The sequence below is a fragment of the Heterodontus francisci genome, chromosome 3 (assembly GCF_036365525.1).
Source record: "Heterodontus francisci isolate sHetFra1 chromosome 3, sHetFra1.hap1, whole genome shotgun sequence".
Classification (NCBI taxonomy): domain Eukaryota; kingdom Metazoa; phylum Chordata; class Chondrichthyes; order Heterodontiformes; family Heterodontidae; genus Heterodontus; species Heterodontus francisci.
The window spans coordinates 56643609-56661599 of NC_090373.1; the positions used below are offsets into that span (position 1 = coordinate 56643609).

Consider the following 17991-nt stretch of genomic DNA (forward strand, 5'->3'; position numbering starts at 1 on the left):
TGGATATGGAGGCTGCTGGGGTGGAAAGTGAGGACAAGAGGAACCCTGTCGCGGTCCTGGGTGGGAGGGGAAGGGGTGAGGGTAGAGGTGCGGGAAATGGGCCGGACACGGTTGAGGGCCCTGTCAACCAGAGTATATAACTGGAGTTGTGCCAGAGTATTCACACACAACTCGTTTTTGCCACAATCCCCAAGCATCTTGCCTTTTCTCCTAAAGTCAGTGAGTCCCAGTGAGTCTGCCTTTTGCTGGTAGCATTCTGTGCCCTGCCAGAGAGTTCATTGTTCAATCCTGAGTTAAGTAGGTGAGCGCCACAGGCTGTTTGACTATTGCACCCAAGCGTGATATTGTTTCCATAAATTTGCTTTTGCTCTTTTTTCTTTTTAAATTCTCCTCCCCAACCCACTGTGACAGTCAAATCTGAGGACCTCGAGTTTTTTTTTAAACCCCATCCAACTCGGAGTACTCAAAGAGCAGTTGTAGCACCCTTCTGCTGTACTTGACAAATCAATTTAAACACTAGCACTTTTTTATAGCACCAGTTGAACTTGAATAAATTTACTTTTTGTTCTAGACGACTTAAATTAGCAGGGAGTAATGCTGCCCATTACTCTTCTGCAGAATGATAGCTCTGAAAATGCATTCTTCTTGACCCTTTTTTCTCTCCCCTCCTCCCAGCACAAGTATAATGATGCAGAGTCACTTTATTGATTCCAAACAATGGCCTAGAATTTCCTGGAAAATGTTGACATAACTTACTCCGTAAGCCTGATCTTGCATCTGTTATTCCAAGAAAATTTACACAACTGAAAAACCTTAGTTTTATGCCAAAATGTCACAACACATTAATTTCCTCAATCATTTATGTTTCTTGTTGCTTCCAAGTTATGTCTGGCAAAACACCATTTGGCTTATTTAAGATGGCACCCCCACTTCTGCCTAAAAGAACAAACGCGAGTTCTCTGTATTTATGTCACTTAACAGGTGTAAATTAATCTACCAAATTTTAGGTGTAGCAGGACCCAAAGTCACTATTTCTGTTGCTCCATAACAATTACTTTATCGCAATTTTTTTTTTAAACTTTCCTTTGAGACCTGCATTGATCTCCTTTATCTTTTTTTTTCCTCTATGGCATCAGAATCGGTTACATTTTTTTTTTAAAACTTCCACAATTGGATTTTCTTAAAACATGTAATGTGGGGGGAGTGGTATTTTAGTGAAAGGATGAAAGCAATCACTAAATAAGTATTGTGCTAATGAGATATACCTGTTTGAAACTCTTGATTTTTTTTTAGCATGCAATTTTGATCTCATTTGATTATCATAATTTAGACTTGCTAGAGGTACTACAACAGATACCTGCAAGTTTAGAATTCAAGTGCTGATTGAACACAACCAATTTTTCATTTCAAGACCTCATCTGAGCTACCTTGGACCTCTTGAGAGCCTACAGAAGCTGTTGAAAATTCGACAAGGGAGCTATTTTCATTAGTTTTCAGTACAATGTGGGTGAAATTAGCCAAGCCAGTGCAATTTTAACCATGAATAGTGTCGAATATAATAAAGTTTCCACTGACTTTATCCCTCATTTAAAAATGATCTTTCCCGAAGCCAGCCCTACCCACAAAACTGGCCTTAGTCCCAGATTGAAATAGTGAGAGTTGACTTTTCTGCCAGTTGAGAAGGGGCTTCAAATTGAGTATGTTTTCTTAGGCACAGAAGTGCTAGTGGGCACATTTTAGAAGTTTTGCATATTAATTTAACAAAATAATATACACCAGTGTAACTAGATCAGTATTTTTAAAGTCATTTTCAATGATTTTAAAATCCGATCACTTGCTGGTAGACTAGACAGACACGCTTTTTAAAAAAAAATGTTTCTTTTATGATCCCATTTTCAACTATATTAATAATAACTGCACCAGGTTTCTACTCTTAATGCAGCAATGAATACTTTTACGTGCACAGAAAGGGAAAACTGTTGCGTTCTATTAAGCTGCCCAGTTGAACTAGTTTATGGAAGGTTTGTGATTATGCAAATTAATTTTAGCAGAAACTTGAACTGTAACCAATTTCCCGATCGCACCCAAAGTGGAAACTTAACCTTGCTGTGATTCGTGTGCATAAATGATGAGGGTTTGATGGCTTCAAACTTTTAATATTAGTATGATAGAGGGACTTAAAGAAACAAGGTGGCTATGCCTGCACTTTTTCTCGGGGTCTCTCATTTATGCTGATTTAGTTGGTTTTACAACAGTTTTTATGTTGTGTATGCTAATACCATTTGCAGGAATTTGGTTAAGTTCTTGTTGGCAAGATTGGTTTAATTGTGTAATTGTCAGCAACATTTCTGTGTAAGCACGATTCAGGAAATACTGGTCGTGTCTGCTCTGTTTCCATTTAATATACCAGAGCTGTGAAGTTGTGGAATGTATTTGCCTGTGGTAGTGATACTGTGGTTTATAACATGCACAAGTGTCTTTTTTTTGTATAACTTGTATATATGTTTATTACAGGTATGGCACGAAAAGAAGAGCATCTGACTCCAGTACAAAAATCCTTAGCTATTCGGTAAGCTGCTAGAGAACTAGTTTTGATATTCTGTGCTTGCGCAGCTACTGTTGATTTTAGCTTTTAAATATTACTTATCCCAGAATAATTATTATGTATTGCAACATCTAGTAAAACTCATGCTAACCTGTTCCATAAGTTATATTTGGCCATTATTTTCTCGTGACACACTATGAATCAACAATGATTAATGTGAAAACAATGCTGTGAAAGAAGGGCAGCACTGGTTTCATGCACTTGGTACTTTGACCAGATCAAGCCTGGACCAGCTGGCCATATTTGCTTATACTGAGTCTTTCCAGTCTTTGAAATTTGGATTTGATCAGTCACATAAGGGACTTTAAAATGAGTTCACCGTCCTACGACTGCAGCTGCCTGAGTCACTGATTTTCTTCAATTATTGAAGAAAAGATAGAGCTGAGTCATCTGGGGAGAACTGGCAGTGGGAGACAAGTGTGTAATGTAGTGTTCTGTGTGTACATTTAAGTATGCTTATTTGGAGTTCTGCTTCACTGAACCATAACTATACAATACATATAAGCTTGTGTCACATCACTGTAAACATCGTACGTACTTTCAGAACAGTGGAAGTGCTACAGTAATTTATCTCTTCCGTTAATGTTTTTCTTCTCACTCCAATTCATACAATGAACCAGGCTTTGGGATTGTGGTTTTCTATCTTTTCGCTGGAATTGTACTCTTTTTAATAGAGCCTGAATGCTCTGTGAATTTGACCTGTTTAAAAGATTTTTCCCAACATACAGATGTTTATACACTTCTACCACTGGAGTATGATATGGAATTGTCTCAAGTGCTTCATTATGGTGATATTAGTTAAAAAGTTCATTTGGCATTTCCCCTCTTTTGGGTGCATCAATACTATAAACTGGACTGTATTCTTGTGCAATTCCATGTTCATGAATCACCTCATTTTCTTCTGTCAGATGCTAGTGATTTACAGCTTCACTGAACAAATCCTTAATAAAATTAAATGCAGCAGTTACTAATTAAAATGGGGGGGGGAAAGACAGCTCTTAACATGGAGCTCTGCAAACCCAGTCATTGAAGCAAAGCTGCTGCTTTCCTCTCCCGTCCCCCATTTATTCTTGGGATGAGAGTGCTGGCAAGACTACATTTATTGCCCATCCCTAGTTGCCCTGAAGTGGTATTGGCTTGTGCTGATGATTTCAGGAAGGTATGGAATTTCAGGATTTTGAACAATGAAGGAAATGGCAAAATATGTCTAATGCAAAAATGGGGTGTGACTTAAAGGTGATGATGATCCTATGATCTTGCTGGGTTTTTTGTCTTCCTTCATTTCAAAGGGCGTGGGGTTGGGAGATGCTGGTAAAATAAGCTTGGTGTAATTTATATTGTCCACTTTTGAACCAATTTGCAAGTATGTACTCAATGGAAATCAGGGCTACAAGCTAGATGATAAGCTTAAGGATTTTTGAATTTGCACATACAATACTTTTTATTCTGGTCTTTGACTTTAAAACAAGCTCTGATAACACACACAGTTTTAAAAAATAAAAAATACTTTTTATGTGAAGTCACACACCTATTTCCAAGGAATGTCATTATGTTTTCTGTCCAGCAAATCCTGAAAGACCCAACCCCAGCCTGAAGCCAGACCCATATTAATTGTCTCAACTCTGCCTGCTAAATACTGAGCTCTGCCTGCTTACTGTAGTAGTCTATATACTTATTTTCTGCAGTAAAAAAATCAGAAATCAATGTTTAGCTGCTCAGTCTTCCAATTTGATTTCAAGATTGGGCATTCTGTTGTGAATTTGTCAATTCCTAATGTTGGGCAAGTTTAAGAATTCAATTTTTGCCCTTGTTGCAATATTGGTCACTGTTGCCTTGAAATTGAATTACTGTCGAGCAAAAGAATCATCAATTTTTGATGAAAAGAAGTGGCTCTGTCTCTCGGCTCCTGTTAATCCTGTTTCTAGTTCTGCTGATTTTTTCCTCTTTAAATTTCACTAGCCTACATATTTGTAGAATTCTGTTTTCAATGCTGCTCCTTCATTGATCGATAACATAGCAATTCAGTAGCAGCTGACAGTCGTCCAATGATTCAACATTGCAGTTTTCAAAATGGGGTGGGGGCAGTAGAGGTTGGTGGGGGGGGGGGGGGGTGGGGGAAGAGAATGTGGGTTGGGAAGGTGGAAAGAAGCAGAACCATAAATAGGAACCAGGATCCTGTAAGCAAACTGTCCTGAAAAGGAGAAAAACCTGGTGCTTTATTTCATAAGGAATCTGTTTATTTTTAAAGAAATAGGTATCAAGGATTGTGCCCGAGTTTTGAGAATTTGATTTTGAGAAAGGGAGGCCTTACTGTTGAGAGGCTCTATGAAAGAATATGTTGTGACCACAGATTATACAATGAGTCCTAATACCAATACAGTGGGAATGCAGGGATCAGTGAAGTGTACTGGACTTTTTTTTCAAGCTAAAATAGCGAGCTTCAAAAGTAGTCCTAAAGTCCCAAGTAAAGGCCTGCTCGGGTATACAATTTAAGCCCGACCCGACCACATCTAAACGGAACCTGAACCAGGCCAGAGTCCTTTTTTTTTTTTTTTGCCCGTGCCCGACCCAACCCGATTCCCAGAAATAAATGACGCTTACTCTTAGTCTTACTCTTCCCTTTCCCTCCCTGGCCAAAAAGCAGCACTGCCACTGTGTCCGAGCCGAGCCCAAATGCCGGACCCGGAAGAGCGACCCGACCCCGACATGTCGCCTGGTCCCATCGGGTTTGGGTCAGGTAGCCATGCTCTAATCCCAAGGGTTTTTATGCCAACTGCCAAGTAATGGTTATAGAGGGATGTGAGGTTGTCGCTATGGGAAGTTTTAGATTAAGGACTTCTAATTTTACCTTCATTAATGTAGATGGACTGAATTTGTTTGGAGTAGTTTGCCTAGAAATTTAACATTGGCTGCACTTGCTGACGATGCAACACTTGGCGCAGTACTGGCACATGCGCAAATGTAGTCTCAGACTGCTGTTAGTAATAAAGATGGCACTGCTCAAAATGACACAAACGAATTGAACCCAAACCCCCTCAGTGGCTGCTCTTGCAGTTTCCATCCCACCTCCAACAGTATCCCACTCCCTCCAGCCATTCCCGCTTCTCTTTGCTGCTCCCTCCCGTGCACGGCTGCTCGCTTCCCGCCTCGCCGCCACCTCCCCTCAGCCACTAACTCCCAACTGCGCCGCCTAGAGAAGTGGTGGGGCAGGGGAAGAGAGGCTAGCGGCTGGGGGCGGGGGTAGGAAGCGGCAAGCTGGGGAGCAAGCGGCCTGGGGAGGGGGAAGCAGTGAGGTGGGATGGAGCGGTGAGTAGTCTGGAGCAGTAATTGAAAGTGGCTATTGAGGCTGGGATAGCAGTAGGGAGTGGGATACTGTTAGGGGGCCTGGAGGTGGTGATCGCAGCTATTGAGGGGTGAGGAAGTCATTGCGTGGTGACGTCAGCACCCGCATACGCGCATTCATACTGGCAAGCTGGCGAATGTTTGCATGCACTGACGTCTGCAATTGCTGTGCGTTGTGGGAAGTCATTCCGTTTCATGAATTGTGCGTAGTAGATTTGAAGTAGGATGAACTATGTTAAACCTCTGGTAATTTTGGTGAATATTAATGTTTGCAGTGTGTGCTACATTTTCCTTTCTTGCCCTTTCCCTGCTTTCCCTGACCTGAGATACCAAACAATTGCAACATACTATGTGCTGTTCTGTAGTAAACTCTGAGGAGGAAGATTAAATTAATTCCTCTGTGTACTTATGTTTTTTCCTACAATTATATAAAGCATTGTACTTTCCTATTTTAATTTTTGTATCTTCAATTCTTTTAAAAGCAGGAGAAACTTTTATTGATCGTTTAATTCCTATTGCCTTAATCTCAGCTTGTAGATGCTGATGCTGTTTGTTTTGAAAATCCAGGATGCAAGGTTTCAGATTAAAATCTGTCTGCACTAAATGTTATATCTCAACATGACATGGCACAAGAAATAGGAAGTTGAAATTATACATGAGAATTTCTTAGAAATGTGAAGGTGCAAATCTTGCGCCTTGATACATTTTTCACAGGTTCTCAACAGTTAGTTGTTTTACACCTTTTTACTCGGCGTGCTTCTTCCCACCCACTTGTTTTTAAGGTTTTTTTAAATAATCCACAGCTTCAAGAAAATATTAGGTCTCCTTACTCAAATTGTTGAAAGTATTGTGTAGTGATAGCTAGGGATATGCTCACTGCAATTAAGCTTTTTATTTCCTGTGATTTTGAATTTCAGAACTATGCCAAGTCTGTTGGAATATTTAAGCTATAACTGTAATTTCATGGGCATCCTAGCAGGGCCATTATATACATACAAAGACTATATGGCTTTCATTGAAGGCAGGACATTGCACATGAAATGTGCTGAAGTAAATGGAAAGGAAAATGGACAATGTGGAAAAAGTGAACCTTCACCTGTGGTAAGTTTTATAAAGTACTCTTGTTTCACCTTAGAATGTCACTATTTTGTAAAGCAGCAAACTGGTAAATCTAGTTGATATTTTAGAAGGTTTATTTTATACCACATGATTTAATTTGCTATAAATTAATCCTTTATTCGGTACTGTATCCTCTAGACACCGTAGTATAGCTTACCTAACTCTGGGGAAACCTCTTGTTTGCATGCTTCCTTAGCATGTTATCAAGTTGCAGATAGATATTGTTCCATGTTGCATCCAGTAAAGCCTTAGGATTTCTGACATTACGCCAATTTGTTTTGCCCCACATCAATTTTCTTTGCTAACATGAGTTTCCTCATTACCAACGGTTTGGGACAAATTCTTCAGTTTCTCAGCTGTGGACCTGATTGGTTCAGATTGAAGATTCTACCACAAATGACATAATTTGAAACTTGTTAGGCATTTTAATTTGAGGCCAATTGAATAACTAGCTGATCTTCCCTCAATCCCCAAGGACTACGGAGAATTGTTTTTGGTTGCTTATTTGACAACTCTCAAACACATGCTTGAACCTTAAGGGGAAGGAAAATGTCTTAATGGGAAAAAATTCTTTCCAAATACTTTGGCAGATTTATTTATTTTGGATCACGGAAGTGACCAGACTGGCATGTAACTTCAAGTGCTGCTGTGTGGGGTAGTTTTATTATATCTGTTGACTTGACGATATACAAGATTTTTCTGCATTTTGTTTTGTGAAAAGAATTCCCAAGCAGTCCACTGGACAATGGCAGCTAAGAAAAGGAGACTACAGAAATTTCAGAAGGGAATGATAGAATTATTTTGAGCAGAAAGCAGGAAAAGATCACTAGCTGCACCATAATATACTTTTAAAAATAAGTCTTCCTTGTTCTCTTTTGAGTGTGTGCAAGAGGGTTTTGCTGAAAAAGAATTGAATTAACAAATACTTTGAAGTAAGCAACTTTGGATTAAGCAGAATAGACTATAGCATGAATTGCAATAATGAGCAACAGTACCAGAAATAAGTTTTCTTATTTAACGTTATTTTATAAAATAAGTTTAATGTTTAACTTTCTTTCGTGTTTTCTTTCAGACAGCTGTGCTGCACAAACTCCTTGTTTGTGGGGTTTCTTTGTCATTTCATCTGACTGTCACGAAGGTGTTCCCAGTGGCTTACAATATTGATGAAACATTTGTGAATACAGCATCCTTAACTAGTCGAGTGTTCTACCTATATTTTTCATTATTGGCTGCCAGACCAAAATACTATTTTGCTTGGAATCTTGGTGAGCATTTCAAATGTTTTTGACTATCTTGGACTTTTGTGAATGTTTTAAAATTCATGACTGCATTTTTTTTCTATTCATGGAATGGCTTACAAATGCATTTTAATGGAATAACTGAATAGAAACGTTACATAAATATAAGAAGTGTTCTTGAAATCCCACCCTGGTATTTTTACATAGGAGCTTAACTGGGTATATTTTTTTAATGGTACTATAAATATAGAGTTGACTCCTGGGCTCGATGCGCACAGCAATATTAATAATTGATATAACTACAAGCTTATCAAAGAAATCTAGTTATGTTATGATAAATTTTATGCATCACTGTTGTATACACTAAGAAACCTATTTTTGTTTTTTAAAAAAAGTCCTTTGCTTCCCTCCCTCACTCGCTGCCCAATTCACCACGCCCCATACTTTGTCCTTCAACTAGTATCGAATTAATAGTTGAGCTTCCATCATAAAATTCAGCTGGTTCAGTAATCTAAAATCATATTCTTGATTCTGACTCTCAAGGGGAATAAAACAGTTAGGGAGAATCAGTGACATTCTGGACTTCAATTGAGCACAGACTTAACACAGTAATCTGTCTGAAAACTGAATTGCATTATTTGCTTTAAGTATAGTAGGTCTAAGTGAGTATTTTTGAATATTTGTTAGGTAACGTTAAGGTAAATAGTATTCCAACAGGTGATCTAGGCATTCATCCTTGAGCAAAACAGTATACAAGAGTGTTTGGGCAACATCAAATGAAGATCCCCTTTGTGTGTCCATTGCATACACATTTGTAAGATCACTTGCCCTTTGTTCTTGTAGTCTGAAGATTTTTCTTGCATGCATAACCCACCTCTTTCTCGTAAAAAATCAACCGAAGAAAATTAATAGAATTTGAAATATGCAGTTCAGTGCTCTGTGGTTACTGCTGGATTAGGCTTCTGCAAAGCTTCTGAGGATGCTTTTCTATGTTACAGGTTCTATAGAAGTTTTTTTAAACTGGGTTAGTGAGCAATATTTGATGACCTTTTGAGAAATTAACACACCAAGACTGGTTGGCGACGGGCGATGTTGCATATGTGAATGTAGGTGTTCTTGGTGATGCAGCACATAATGGAGTTGGTGGCTCAGCCTGGGGCATATAGGATGCTGAGACTGCGAACAATCTAGTTCTGCTAGGTTGTAGAGAGGCGGTGAAGGAAGAGGAGGGGATAGTTTGCATGGTTGCATTCACAGTGGATGCCATCTGACTTTGATTAGAGTAATTTCAGTGCTGTGATGGGCAGAAACCTGGTTCTGGGAGGGGATAACACGTTGGAGAGGAAAGGGATCTTGGAGATGGAGTGATTGTATTGGCAGTTTTGAAAGGGAAAGGTACAGTACCTGAGGAGAGGGAAACATTTATGAAAGCTAGCAAGGGGTCAGGAAGGGAAGTTGGATGGTCAGTGGTTTAGGAAATGGGATGGGGAGATAATGATTGTGGGTCTTGTGGACAAGTTGAGCTCAGAGAGCCCGATGGGAGATGGGACACATATTAGGGAAAAAATGCAGATTCATGGCAAAGACAGGGAATCTTGACAGTTTAACATGTTAGGTGGGCTTGTGTGTGGTGGTGGCTGGCTTTGTCTTCACTTGAAACTTTTTAGACATTTTTTTTCTATGGACACAAATAATGTAATCTGTAGTTGTGGAGAGTTGTGTGCGCCAGCCCATTGAGAGCAGCAGTAGTCCAATAAATAACTTAGCTGAGGTTTGAACTTGGGTGTCTGCTTGGGAGCTTGACACTTCAGCCTGAATGAAAGTGTTTGCTTTAATAATACAGCAAAAAGCAATTCTAACACTGACATCTATAAAACCAAATTAGAGTCCTATCTTACTGTAATTTTTGTATATGCATGTGTATATAGTGAAGAAAAACTATTAAATATATTCATAAAACAGTCTTAACAAAAAGTGATTTTCATTGTAGCATTCAATTTTATTTTGAACAGCTGATGCTATCAACAATGCTGCAGGATTTGGCTTCAATGGTTATGATGAGAAAGGCAATGCTCGTTGGGACTTGATTTCAAATTTAAATATTGTTAACATTGAGGTGAGAATTTTTTTTGGTTGCTATTTTTTAAACTAGGGCACTTATTCATTTGTAGCCCCACCCCCATTTTCTTCCCTTTAATTTCTTCAGGCCTTCCTGTGCCTGCAGCCTAGAGGCTGGGTATGCTACTCTTTGCCCTTTCAATACTGCTGACATACACAAAGCAAGGTATGGGAACAAAACCTGAAACTGGAAAGTCTGCGTGAGTGGCATAAAATGATTATACATCACGTTGTGGCCTCCACTTGCTTCCATCTATGGCGGAAAGGTACACTTTCACCTCCCACCGCTTGAGGCATAGCATGCTGATGTGCCATTGTGGAAATTAACCTAGATTTTGTGTAGATGAGGTTGAACAATCTGATTTCCCTTCCAAGTTTGAAAACGTTAAATTGTTCTTTAAAATATTACCCTATCCCATCCCATTGGGTCTTTCCTTTTCTGTATTTACTCTATGCACCTCAAAGTTACGTAATTTCCATTTTAATGCTTTCTTTCCACAGTTTGCGACAAGTTTTAAAATGTTCATTGACAACTGGAACATACAAACGGCACTCTGGTTTAAAAGGTAATGATCTGACTTGCCTACAGTTTTTTTTAAGGAATAACTAAGGATTGCTGTAGCACTAGATGTTAGTTCTTGTACCATATTCATAGAGTGCTATTTATGTTGTATCCCTATGCTGCAGTAGTAGAACACTGGTGTTGTGATGCAGGCATGCTTCCAATATTTTACCTTTACTCACCAGAAAAAGCAGACCTCATAACCTGATCTGTAATAAAACAAGATGCTTTTTGTAATTTGCTAAATTGTTAGTTTATTCATAAAACAGAATTATTTACAGAACCAGCTGGCATTGGTGAGATATTGAATGGTTCAATACAACGCTCGAAATCTGGAAACAACAAGTTAATCAAACAAATCAATCAGACAAGACCCTTTGAATACTATAGAATTTAAGATGAGACACTTTCCAATGAAATAAGCAGCCGCCGCCTTTGGCCAAAGTAGCCTGTAGGTTTTTATATGAATGTGAAAAGTGCAAGTTTTATGGGACTCAACTGATCTCCATGCAAAACAAAACTAAACAAATCAAATTTAACTTAGGAAATGGGCTTTTTCTTATTCAATACTCCATTAATTTGTAAAACAGGCACAGGTTTTTAAGGTGATGGGCTGAACAGTACCAGCAATCTTTAATAATCAATTTAACCTAGGGGCTAAAAAGAGTGAAGAAATTAAGGATATTGATATCAGCCCAGAAAAAGTATTGGAGAAACTTGAGGGACTAAAATCTGGCAAGTCCCTGGGATCAGATGGCCTTGCATCCTAGGGTTTTAAAAGAGATAGCTGCAGAGATAGTGGATGCGCAGACTGATTTTCCAGAATTCCCTAGATTCAGGAATGGTCCTGTCAGATTGGAAGTTGGCAAATGTTACGCTGCTTTTCAAGAAAGGAGCTAGAGAGAAAACAGGCAACTACAGGCCAGTTAACTTCACATCAGTCGTTGGGAAGATGCTGGAAACTATTATGAAGGAAGTCTTAATATTGCACTTGGAAAAGCATAGCGTGATTAGAACAAGTCAGCATGGTTTTACTAAAGGGAGATCCTGTTTGACAAATTTATTAGTTTTTGAGGGTGGATAAAGGGGAACTAGTAGGGCGGATAAAGGGGAACCAGTAGATGTAGTATACCTGGATTTTCAAAAGGCAATCGATAACGTGCCACATCAAAGATTAATAGGCAAGATGAGGGCTCATGTGGTTGAGGGTAATATATTGGCGTGGATAGAGAATTAGTTAACAGACTGGAAGCAGAGAGTGAGCATAAATGAGGCATTTTCAAATTGGCAGGCAGTGAATAGGGAGCTGCCGCAAGGATCTGTGCTGGGGCCTCAGCTATTTACACAGAGACTGAGAGTAATGTATCTAAGTTTGCTGATACCAAGCTGTGGGGAGGATGTAGAGAGGCTGCAAAGAGATATAGACAGGTTAAGTGAGTGGACAACAAGATGGCAAGTGGAGTGTAATGTAGGAAAGTGTGGAGATGTTAACTTTGGTTGTAAAAATAGAAAAACGTGTGAAACTGTTAAGTGTTGATGTTCAGAGAGACTTGGGGGGGTACTCGTAGAAGGAACGCACAAAGTTAATATGCAGGTGCAGTAGGCTATTAGGAAGGCAAATGGCATGTTGGCCTTTATTGCAAGGGGATTGGAGTATTGGAATAAATTAGATTAGATTAGAGATACAGCACTGAAACAGGCCCTTCGGCCCACCGAGTTTGTGCCGACCATCAACCACCCATTTATACTAATCCTATACTAATCCCATATTCCTACCAAACATCCCCATCTGTCCCTATATTTCCCTGCCACCTACCTCTCCTAGTGACAATTTATAATGGCCAATTTACCTACCAACCTGCAAGTCTTTTGGCTTGTGGGAGGAAACCGGAGCACCCGGAGAAAACCCACGCAGACACAGGGAGAACTTGCAAACTCCACACAGGCAGTGCCCAGAATCGAACCCGGGTCCCTGGAGCTGTGAGGCTGCAGTGCTAACCACTGCACCACTGTCTTAGGGAGAAGTCTTACTAAAATTGTACAGGCTTTGGTGAGACCGCGAATACTGCAGTTTTGGTCTCCACATTTAAGAAAGGATATACCTGCACTGGAGGCAGTGCAGTGAAGATTTACTAAATTGGTCCCTCAGATGAGGGGGTTGTCCTATGATGAGAGGCTGAGTAAATTGGGCCTGTATTCTCTGGAGTTTAGAAGAATGAGAGGCGATCTAATTGAGTCATCCAAGATTCTGAAAGGGCTTGATAGGGTAGAAGCTGAGAGATTGCTCCCACTGGTCAGGGAATCTAGAACACGAGGACACAGTCTCAGGATAAAGGGTCAATCATTCAGGACTGAGATGAGGAGAAATTACTTCACTCAAAGGGTTGGGAATCACTGGAATTCTCTACCTCCAGAGGGTTGTAGATGCTCCATCATTGAATATATTTAAGTTTGGGATCGATAGATTGGTCTCACAGGGAATCAACGGATATGGGGAGAGGGCAGGAAAGTAAAAGTGAAGCCCAAGATCAGCCATATCGTATTGAATGGTGGAGCAGGCTCAATGGGCCACATTGTCCACTTCTGCTCCTATTTCTTGTGTTGTTGTGTTCTTTACAACCTATAGACAGGTAGAAGGGTAACCACTTGTTAGTGGATGTTGTAAATAAGCATAGCTCAAGTTTGTTTGTGATACAATGTCAACAAAAGACATGGGAACACTATCACCTTTTAAGTCGCACCCCATTTTTGCATAGGATATATTTTGCCATTTCCTTCATAGTTGTTGGGTCAGAATCCTGAAATTCCATACCTTCCTGAAATCATCAGCACAAGGACAGCAGCCAATACCACTTCAGGGCCACGAGGGATGGGCAATAAATGTGGCCTTGCCAGCATTACTTGCATCCCAAGAATAAATGGGGGATGGGAGAGGAAACAGCAGCAGCTTTGCTTCAATAACATGAAGCTCTGAAAATTCAGTCGAGCTGTTTTTTCCCATTTTACTTCAAAGTTTGACTCACTTCGTTAACTTTTCTAATCAGAGGTAAGGAGTTGGCATTCCTGCAGCTTGTTCTGATGGGATTACATTTAACATGTTAGTACAAAAGCACATTGACCCCTGTCCCCTGCAAAGTGGTACTGTTGCTCCAAACCAAATGCACCATGAAACAAGTTGATTTTTTAACAAAGATGCAATCACTATTTTTAAACTAAGCAAAATTAATTACAACAATGTGGTAAGATGTAGGTTTTTTTTTTCATGCTGTATGTTACTGTGGTGAGAAATTTCTGAGCAAGAATAAATCCATGTTGGGGAGGTATACATATCCAAGTGCCAACTTAATTGTTTTCATGCAATGTCTCTCTACTCTAGTCTTTTTCTACTCCTAACAGAAGATTCAATCCCACATCCTACTGTTTAGTGGCTTTGGTGTAGCAAAACCTTATTTAGTCAGTCGCCTTTTCATCCTGTTCAGCACTGCCTGTTATTAATATAGCTGGCTTACAATGTAATTTTGACATTTCAGGGGTAATGCCGTTCTTCCCAGAAGCTTTTCCGCTGGCTAGAGAATCAATGGCATCACTGAGTTTGATTTTTGTTGGTTGTACGTCCAGCTCGTCCATGACTGGTAGAGACTTGGCTGCATTGAAGGCGGTCTCGGTGACAACATTTATCCCTGGAGTACAGTTCTAGGTAGTGCTCCACCCAGCGGTCCATTTGCTTGCGTTGGTCAGTGATTGTTTCCCTCGATTTAGACTTGATGGGGGCGATCTTCTTGATGGTTGGCTCAAAAGCTCTCAATGCCATCATACCTTCCTCTGATGTTTCCGGTGTCAGAGGCCAGCTGAATATGACTGCATAGGTGTTGCCAGTAGTTATTTGCGCAGTGCCTGGCTGTTCTTTTGTGAAGCGCTTCTAGCTGCTTTAAGTGCTACGGATGTTAACTGGCTGGGGGCTTTCTTGTAGTTCAGCAGTGCAATGCACTTAGCGGCTATGACAGGTTCCAGTTCTTCAAAGTGAGATTGAAACCAATCTGCATTCTGCTTCACATGTTTGCCATAGGTGGTCATTGCTGAGTCATAGATGGCGTCTCTGATGTGGGCCCACTTGGTCTCTGCATCCCCTGTAGGAGTGTTTTGAAGGGCTTTTTCAAGTGAATTTAGAAACTTAGGTTACAACAGCTGTGCATAAGAAATTCTGCTAGTGTTGCGCGGGCGGCCCTTCTGCTTGGAGTGATGCAGCTTCTTTGGTTTGAGTCTAACCTTGCTGCACACCAGGGAGTGGTCGGTGTCGCAGTCTGCACTGTGGAAGCTGCGTGTGATTTGAACGCTGTTTAAAGAGGCTCGCCTTGTGACAATGAGGTCCAGCTGGTGCCAACGACGTGATCTTGGGTGCCTCGAAGAAACCTGGTGACAGGGTTTAGTATGAAAGAATGAGTTGGTGATGCAATGGTTATGATAGGTACACAACTCAAGCAGTCTCTGTCCATTCTCATTCATCCTTCCAATGCCTCTGAAATAATCAAGAGTGCCAAGACTGCTTTACTTTCAGCACTCTACGAACTGCTTTGCCTGTGCTGGGACGAGGGAGCAGTACCACAGGACATGCACGATGCCAATATCATCACCCTCTTTAAGAACAAGGATGACCGCGGTGACTGCAACAACTACCATGGAATCTACCTGATCAGCATAGTGGGGGAAGTCTTCGCTCGAGTTGCTTTAAACAGGCTCCAGAAGCTGGCTGAGTGTGTCTACCCTGAGGCACAGTATGGCTTTCGAGCAGAGAGATCCACCATTGACATGCTTTTCTCCCTTCGCCAGCTACAGGAGAAATGCCGCGAACAACAGATGCCCCTCTATATTGCTTTCATTGATCTCACCAAAGCCTTTGACCTGGTCAGCAGGCGTGGTTTCTTCAGACTACTAGAAAAGATCGGATGTCCACCAAAGCTACTAAGTATCATCACCTCATTCCATGACAATATGAAAGGCACAAGTCAACATAGCGGCGCCTCATCAGACCCCTTTCCTATCCTGAGTACGGAAAGTTCTCATCAGGGAAGTCCTCTTCGCTGTCGATGCTGCATTAACATCTCACACTGAAAAGTGTCTGCAGAAACTCATCAGGATTGCGGCTGCCTGCAACGAATTTGGCCTAACCGTCAGCCTCAAGAAAACGAAAATCATGGGACAGGACGTCAGAAATGCTCCATCCATCAATATCGGCGACCACGCTCTGGAAGTGGTTCAAGAGTTCACCTGCCTAGGCTCAACTATCACCAGTAACCTGTCTCTCGATGCAGAAATCGACAAGCACATGGGAAAGGCTTCTACTGCTATGTCCAGACTGGCCAAGAGAATGTGGGAAAATGGCGCACTGACACGGAACACAAAAGTCCGAGTGTATCAAGCCTGTGTCCTCAGTACCTTTCTCTACGGCAGCGAGGCCTGGATAATGTATGTCAGCCAAGAGCGATGTCTCAATTCATTCCATCTTCGCTGCCTCCGGAGAATCCTTGACGTCAGGTGGCAGGACCGTATCTCCAACACAGAAGTCCTCAAGGCGGCCAACATCCCAGCATATGCACCCTGCTGAGCCAGCGGCGCTTGAGATGGCTTGACCATGTGAGCCGCGTGGAAGATGGCAGGATCCCCAAGGACATGTTGTACAGCGAGCTCGACACTGGTATCAGACCCACCGGCCATCCATGTCTCCGCTTTAAAGACGTCTGCAAACGCGACATGAAGTCCTGTGACATTGATCGCAAGTCGTGGGAGTCAGTTGCCAGTGATCGCTAGAGCTGGCGGGCAGCCATAAAGGCGGGGCTAAAGAGTGGCGAGTCGAAGAGGTTTGGCAGTTGACAGGAAAAAAGACAGAAGCGCAAGGGGAGAGCCAACTGTGTAACAGCCCCGGCAACCAATTTTATCTGCAGCACCTGTGGAAGAGTCTGTCACTCTAGAATTGGCCTTTATAGCCACTCCAGGCACTGCTTCACAAACCACTGAACACCTCCAGGCGCGTATCCATTGTCTCTCGAGACAAGGAGGCCAAAGAAGAAGATTTTGACATGTACATGGTGCAGAAGACTGAAGATTGTCATAGGAAAAAGAATGAAATGTGACTTTTTTTTTTAAACCTGGTCACCTTCACATCTGTCATGAGAAATTCTGTATTTTTATCTGTCACACATTTCTGGTCCACATGCTTTGGTCGTTGTCCATCCACAGGAGTTGTAAGAACTTTGTTTCCACTGGGGTTTGTTACAGGATTAAATGTGTTAAAGTGCTGTTAAATCAGCAGCTGACCATAGAATTAACAAGGAGTGGCTGATTTGTGATTGGTACCTGTGGAATCAAAAATCTTTCTCTGTTTTTTTTTCTCCCCTCTTTCAATCCGGGCCCTTACTCTTGTGTAGGCTTTTGCTGCTCTGCAAGAAACGTTATTTTCCCCTTGTGCTCTATCTCTGTTTTTTCTTTTTATTCTTCCTCACCCTATTACTGAAAAATGTTGTTTTAATCATGGTACTGATATTGTACACAAAAACAAGAAATGCTGGAATCACTCAGCAGGTCTGGCAGCATCTGTGGAAAGAGAAGCAGAGTTAACGTTTCGGGTCAGTGACCCTTCTTCGGAACTGACAAATATTAGAAAAGTCACAGATTATGAGCAAGTGAGGTGGGGGGTGGGGCAAGAGGTAACAAAGGAGAAGGTGCAGATTGGACCAGGCCACATAGCTGACCAAAAGGTCACGGAGCAAAGGCAAACAATGTTAATGGTGTGTTGAAAGACAAAGAATTAGTACAGATTAGTTGTGAATACACTGAATATTGAACAGCAGCAAGTGCAAACCTGAAAAAAACAGTGGGTAAGCAAACTGAACAAACTAAGATGAAATGAAATAAATGCAAAAAAAGAATGTAAAAAAAGGAAGAAAAAATAACTAAAAATGAAAGTAAAATGGGGGGCTGTCATGCTCTGAAATTATTGAACTCAATGTTCA

At 41.0% G+C, this 17991-nt stretch overlaps 1 protein-coding gene across 1 annotated transcript in view; it reads left to right on the forward strand.

The window, feature by feature from the left end:
• Window positions 1-17991, forward strand: part of LOC137356496 (lysophospholipid acyltransferase 2-like) — a 156845-nt gene that overhangs the window by 117860 nt on the left and 20994 nt on the right. The window contains exons 6-10 of the mRNA XM_068022387.1: window positions 2515-2569; window positions 6865-7048; window positions 8139-8331; window positions 10317-10420; window positions 10924-10988. Coding sequence (XP_067878488.1) covers window positions 2515-2569; window positions 6865-7048; window positions 8139-8331; window positions 10317-10420; window positions 10924-10988 — 601 coding nt within the window. The remainder of the gene's footprint in view (window positions 1-2514; window positions 2570-6864; window positions 7049-8138; window positions 8332-10316; window positions 10421-10923; window positions 10989-17991) is intronic.